This window comes from Aulostomus chinensis, chromosome 21 (genome assembly GCF_037954235.1).
Source record: "Aulostomus chinensis isolate RoL2024-O1b breed Wild chromosome 21, RoL_Achi_v1.0, whole genome shotgun sequence".
NCBI lineage: Eukaryota > Metazoa > Chordata > Actinopteri > Syngnathiformes > Aulostomidae > Aulostomus > Aulostomus chinensis.
The window spans coordinates 19,514,496-19,521,485 of record NC_141340.1 but is presented as its reverse complement, the minus strand read 5'-3'; the positions used below and the strand labels follow the sequence as shown (position 1 = coordinate 19,521,485).

The window sequence follows — 6,990 nt, the reverse complement described above, 5'->3', positions numbered from 1 at the left end:
CCCTGTCCTTCTCCTCCTTCTTCTTCCTTCTGTACAGGGTCACCCTGCTGGGGAGCCTGACAGACGGGGAGGGGAGGAGGGTGGAGAGGCGGAGGGTTGCGTGCGGGAGGGTGCCGGGGCAAGCTCCGGCGGCGGCTGGCTGGATGCGGAGGAGGAGGCGGTGGCGGCGGCGGCTGAAGGTTGCATCCGTCGCCGCTTGCCGCTCTTGGGCAGCTGCCCCCTGCTGCCGCTTGCGGCGTCTCCTTCCTCTCCTGTCCCTGGCTGGCTCTGTGTGTCAGAGGAGGTGAACCCTGCAAAAAACACACATGTATGAATAATATTCCACGCGGACTGACACGCGCAGCAGGCCGTGGAAACACACCTGGATCACAGTCCTCCTCCTCCTGCTCCTCCAGGTGTTTGGCCTTAAAGAGACGCTTCCCAGGCTCCATCGCGAAGGCTAATGAAGAGAGCAGAGGTGGTTGAGGCTGTTTTTAAAAGACTTTACTCTGGGCTCGTCTACCTGCTCACCTTTGACCAATCATCGGCCTCCCTCCTGTGGATCCTCGCACGACAGAAAATGCACTCTATGTCACACACAGCGCCTGCCTCATTCATTCGTTCATTCATTCAAGTATAATGAGCAATGTATATTCATCAACAGATTAAAAAAAAAATAATATATATATATATATATATATATATATATATATATATATATATATAAAAATAATTAAATATAGCGGAACTGTTGGCGTCCATGGCGGCGGAAAACGCCGTACTTCCGTCCACGTTAAGACACACAAACGGGAGCTACACGTTTGGACACGACACCGACATAAATATGTGGTGTTTATTGCTTCAAGAAGGACGTTTGCATGGAACCGATAACAAGTCTCATTTTTTTTTTCCATTCCTGCGTTTGTGCAAACGTACAGCGCGAAGTCCGCTCGCAGAAGCCGCAAAGCTCCAAACAGTCTCAAGAAATAACAACGCCAAGTAGTTCGTCATTCGGTGTGAAAAAGTGCAAACAGTCACAAGAAATATCAAGGAGAAGACACCACAAAGTCCGTCATTCGGCGTGGTAAAGTTTTTGTGAAGTTTCTGGTCTTTGTAGGGCAAGGAAGAGCGCAGCGAGGCTTACCTGTCGGAGTCGCAGAAGAACAGTGACGGAAAACGCCGAGCGCACCAGGAAAAAGGTAGCGGGATGCCGTCGACCAATCAAATCATCTGCTGGCTAAAGCGAGCCGCCGATTGGCTGGCTGCTAAATTGGACTCTTTGTTGGACTGGAGTGCTGAAGAACGCGATCCCGGAGGCGCATAAGCCAGGGATTGATCACCCCGGTCAGGTTGCCTTGGCTGAGGGGGTCTGATGTTGAAAGACCTGAAACCCCCAATGATCCCAGGATACAACATCAATGATGATGTGTCCTTGCGTATCCGCAAGATGTATCTTTGAACAGTAGTTCTGCTGATCACTCTGTGCTCTCCTCTCATGTGGCGCACGCAGCGAGCTCGCATGAGTGGTATGAAGACGCCACGCCATTCTTTTTTTGTGTATTTAGTTTACTCAGATTAGTGTTTATTTATTGCAGGAGCCGCGGTGTAAGATTGCTGGGAGGTACAGTGGATATCGCAAGGCCCTAAAGAAACACTGCTGCTTTGCCACGATCGGATTCTGCCTGTGTTTTGCCTTGCCACCGTGGTCCACGCTTGGCTGAAGTTCACGCCAGCCACGTGGTGTCTCACACCTACACCTGTCATCTGTTGCTGTGGGTTCTGGCTGGTGCAGTCCAATTCCCATAATTTATATGTGTGGTTAAAGGTGGTTAGTTTTCATTTGTCTGTTTGATTAACTTATCTTTTGTCATATTTCATTCAGTGAGGACTTTTTTTTGATAAATTAACTCATTTATTTTCTTCATTTCAGTTATCTTGTGTTCAATCAGTGAATTACCATTTTCTTTTTTGTTATTGGGTTGTTTGATTTCAGTATCGCTTCCTTTGAGTGGCTTGATTTGATTAGTTTCATTCTGTTTTGTGGGTATTTTGTGATTGATTAGTCAATTACTTTATCATTTCATTCCAGTTATTTTGCGTAGTCTATATCTACTTTGTTTGACCATATCTTGTAGGCCATATTGTTTTGAGTAGTGTTAAAAATTATTTTGATTTCATTTATATATCCTGAGTTCAATTAGTAATTTAAGTAATTTTGTTTGGGATCTTCCCATCAATATAGTTTGGTTTTCTCCTTATTTCCCCAGGAGCTGAAGGCCCCAAAGGTGGTGGAACGGGTGTCGCAGGTGGTGGGATCCCCTTCCCGTGTCCTGTGTTGTTCACCCCCCGTTTGGTTTGTGCACTTAAATAACACTTGTGAGTGTGTGTATGAACTGCATTTTCTGTGTGATAGTGCCACGTGTGTATGGGGTGACCTTTTTTTTGGGCTCCCAAATTGCCCTCGCGGCCCAGTCCACCCTGGTAGCCTCAGCTCTGAGCGGCTTCCCTATTTCCCCTCTCCTTGCCCAGTGTCTTGTATGGAGTTTTAAACGTGATCTAAATTTTAAAGTATTATAACAAATAAAACTTTTTTTTTTGTACCTGAACCACGTCTCCTGCTTTCAGGGTTAACGAACCGGAGTGCCTTAACTCTGATATTATAGTATTTAAATTCCCTGGGTGAAACTCCCAGGGTGGCGTTGTCTTGTTTAATTTTTTTTTACTGTGATTTGCCTTTGACTAGTACCCCCCGCTCGCCACAACATGTTTTTGTTTGTTTAAAAAAAATGAAACTTTGAGCCTTATGGTTGGATGTATCAAATTGAAACTCACATATGGAAATTGATATTTGAGAAAAAAATGTTAGTTTGTTCAGAAGGACCATTAAAGGCTCCAATTTCTGAGAATTGGAATTTTCTGTCAATTATTTCATAGTTCAGGCTTTACAGGGCTAATTATCTGATGATGTGCTTATTGTACCTGCCCTAGTGGGTGTATCTTGTTTCGTGCTTTACACGTTTTCACTAGCAGGAATCATTAACATAATGTAATGTGTAGCTGCTTTGAAGTAGACTCTTGGTGCATGTTTATGTCATTCCTGGACAGTCTGGAAAAGCTGCCAGTCGACGCAAGAGCTTCAGTGTTTGCAGGGTACATTTAGCTCAAGGGAGAGAAATGCAAAGACACAAGACAAAATCCTCAGCATGAACATTTCTTTGTATTCGCAGAAGGTATTCCAGAGACAATCCAAGGACAGCGCAGGATTAAGTCAATATACAAATGAGACAACAATGATTCTTTTCATCATGATTAACAATCCACCGTTCTACTTAGCAAACAGCACCTCAACATTAATCAGCAGAAAATGCCCCTGAGATTAAAAAAATAACTATTTCTCTGGAAACATGTTTTTAAGACATTCATCAGTTTTCATATCACAAGTCACAGGTCCAGCAGATGAGTGTTCTGAAGTTAATCCAACTTGGACTGAAATCCCAACAAGGTCTACTGCTATTTCCAAATCCCACTAAGGCACAAGATTTCCTGCAGGCTAATTGTGGGTTATAATCCCGTTAACGTTCCCGCTAATGTCCCAAATCACATCACAATCTTCGTCAAAACAATCACAACTTATTTTGAAAACTGTGCAGCTTTATTCTAATTATGAATTCTACAGAATTTTAACTTGAATGTTAGATTTCACTTGGATTCAAAGTTCCATGCTATTCCCAGAACCCCAAACATGCTGTTTACCTTAATGCCCTTATGAATAGGTTTGATTACTGTAGATCATAGGAAGAGGAAACATAAGTAATAGCAATGAAGTCCCCGAGGATCTGAATTTATGATTTCTCTTGGAGTCTTGGTGTCTTCATGGAGCTGGTGGCAGCAGCACTCATGGGGCACTGGCATCCAAAGCGGACTTTGTAGTCATAACACCTTATTCCCGGCTGTTGATCGTCATGCCAACAGACCAGCCCCTCAGTTGAACTGAAGCTGGAAAAGTGTTTAAGCTAGTTAGTCATTGGTGCACTCGTCTTCTCTGAAACGCACACACCTTGCAGTGTTTTCTGATTTCTGTTTCACGAAGAAACAGTGAAAATTTGAAAAAAATTCCCTGAATGTAAGCCACCTCAGTTCCATTAACATCCTGGACTTTCCTTCCTCCCTAACATCAACCTGGGCTCCATGAATCCTGTAGTTACCGTGCACCACACTCACTTTGCCGGATGGGTTCACCAGATAGTCCTTAGCCACTGAATCAGACTCAGCACTGTTGTTAGATGGTTTTGCCTTCCATGCTGACAAGCAACTCATGATCACTTTAGATGTTTGTCAGACCTGGACGTAGTTAAATGTTTACGTCTTCTCTCCCATTGGCCCTTCAAAGAGTTGGCCTTCTTCTGATCAGATGGTGTATTTTATTCTATCAGGTTCCTAAGAGTTGAAACTTACCATGATGAAAGGCATTGATTAGCTGAGGGCGACTACAGGTCTGTGATTAGATATACAGTGCTGATGACGCTGAAGTCAGTACTGTTTTCCAACAAGTCAACTTACTGTTTGAAGCTCTGGTTTGTCCGTCCAGCTGGGGTTCCGTCAACAGTCATGGCTTCGATTTCCTGAGGGCTGTCACAGATTTCTCCAGGATACTTGTCCTGCAGCACACTCAAACGCTCCCTGTCCCCTCTTCCATCAGGATCATCTGAGTCGTACCAGTTGGTCCAGCACACTAGACAGAAACCAAACAAGAGGATGGAACCTAACTTCGTCTACTACTAATTAAACACAAATTATTTAGTGATGCTTCAAAGGATTCATGTACTCACAATTCCCTTCTCTGCAGCAGAAGTTGCGTGGGCACTGGAAGCGAACTTTATAATCACTGCAGCGTCCCGGCTTCTGGTCAGAGTTTCTACAGATGAATCCAGTGGTTGTGTCAGATCTGCAGAAGGAACCAAAGTTCAGTCAGGACGGTTGATGGACTGACAACTCTGCTGTCTGAGGGGTTTGGCCTGATGTTTTTAGGGTAATAACCAGCTGTTTTATCTTCCACCAAAAAAGTCCGAACTGTGACATGAAGCGGTCAGTAAGGACCTGTGATTTAGTGCGCTGTCTTGCTGCTGCTGTCTGCTAGGATACGGCTGTGACCCATTTGCTTTAGCAGCTCACTGCTTATGCATGAGGTCGTGCTGGTGATACCCAGCAGGGGTACAATAACAAAGACTCAGAAACATAAGAGATGCATTTGCATACTTTCTGAGGTAAAGTGGTCAGAAAAGCATCAATTCACAGTGCATTCAGTACTCACGCGTCAATCGTGTCCCCTGTTGTATCAACGCTGGCCCCAGATGTAGTTTGGACCTCAATCTGAAGGGGAGTCTCACAGATTTTCCCAGGATATTCTTGATGGAGAAATGCAAGAGTCTCAAAGTCTCCCCGTCTATTTGGGTTGTCTCGATCAAACCATTTAGTCCAGCATTCTGGGAGGGGGGAGAAGTAGAAATACAAGTTTGAGATCAGCCGAAGATTACATGGCATAGGAGATGCTGAGGGCACGAGCTACGCCTGGCCTGTGGGCCACATCCAGCTCTTCGGGTGTCCTCCGTATGTCTGAGTTTGATTTCAGTCTGCCTGCAAACACTTTTAGTGTCATGTTTGTGTGGAGGGAGATGAAGCAGTAATTGGGGATGTCGAAATGAAAGTGGCCGTCGTTCTGAAGAGCTTCTTTGCCTTCAGAGAGGTCAGTATTTTCATGAAGGCAGGCAGATTCAAATCTATCCATCCATCATCTAAGCTATCAGCATGATAGAAACAGTCTACTTACCAGCATCCGACTCAGAAGCTCCTGCATGAGAAAACATGAATCAGAAGATGAGTGATAAAGTTCATGGGACCATCAGTTGAACAGTCTTCACTCAGAGCTCATGAACATCAGTGAATCTGAAGCACAGCCTGAATGAACACCAGACACCAACAACAGAAGCAGAAGCAGCCTCTTCCAGCTGTTCTGCTCTTGCTGTAACAATAGTTTTACTGGAGGTTGAAGCACATCTCAGTGTGTCAGTGTCCCTGAAGCATGAGTGTGGACTCTCAGAGTGTGTGTGTGTGTGTGTGTGTGTGTGTGTGTGTGTCTGGATGAGAGAGTGTCTTCTTGCCTACCTATGGAGTACTTTGCTTTGAAGCCTTTGTGATGGATCGTGCTGTCTGAGTAGAACCTGAGTGTCATGGAGGGCCCTGTTGACATTTGGGTCAATGGCAGGGTGTCTCCACATAACCGGGTAATTAGGTTGTTAGAGGTTGAGCCATCATACAGCTCCAAAGCATCATATGTACACCTGAGAAGCACACATAAGAGAACATAATATTCATATAATGACATTAGAAAGCTGTGAGGAGAATTCTCATTGATGGAAAATAAAGAACACATTCAGTTTCCCCTGCAGCACACTGACAGAAATGGAAAGACAAAGAGCTACGTAGCTACCTGCTCTCAGGCTCAACGTCGAACGCGTCCTCAAAATCAATCTGGACTTTGTTTCCGCTGGGCACACTGATGACCCAGATACAGTCCAAATCAGCGGTGTACTCCTGAGGGTAGTTGGGTGTACTTATGTACCCTGGAGGATCACCGTAGTTCAGCTTGATGGAGCCTCCACACTCTACACAGGAGCAGGAACAGTTGCCCGTTAGACCAATGTCATACTGACTTCTGTCACCGTATGAAGTCCATGTCCTATGATGGACAAGTGACAATGATCCCAAAATGATGGGACGCCCCCACTGGAGGACGCCTCCCAACCAGAATCAATTCCCAGTAGTGAGAAGAATGTCGACAGAAGAAGATGTCCCAGCAAAGAAAAGCCCCTTGACCAGAGTCACATATCTGAACTCTGAGACCACTGTTGCACTGCATTGATGATGAAACCCCCCCCCCCCCCCATTTTACTGCTAAATCTTTTCCCAACAGCAGTTGACACTCATCAAGCCTGATGGACGATAGTTTATTGA

The 6,990-nt window shown here is 45.0% G+C and overlaps 1 protein-coding gene across 1 annotated transcript in view; it reads right to left on the bottom strand.

The window, feature by feature from the left end:
• Window positions 1-4,776: 4,776 nt before the first annotated feature.
• Window positions 4,777-6,990, bottom strand: part of LOC147241974 (tolloid-like protein 1) — a 3,078-nt gene continuing 864 nt past the window's right edge. The window contains exons 5-9 of the mRNA XM_086192372.1: window positions 6,467-6,641; window positions 6,142-6,317; window positions 5,807-5,827; window positions 5,291-5,462; window positions 4,777-4,924 (exon numbers count right to left, since the gene is read on the bottom strand). Of these exons, the coding sequence (XP_086048498.1) occupies window positions 4,777-4,924; window positions 5,291-5,462; window positions 5,807-5,827; window positions 6,142-6,317; window positions 6,467-6,641 (692 nt within the window). The remainder of the gene's footprint in view (window positions 4,925-5,290; window positions 5,463-5,806; window positions 5,828-6,141; window positions 6,318-6,466; window positions 6,642-6,990) is intronic.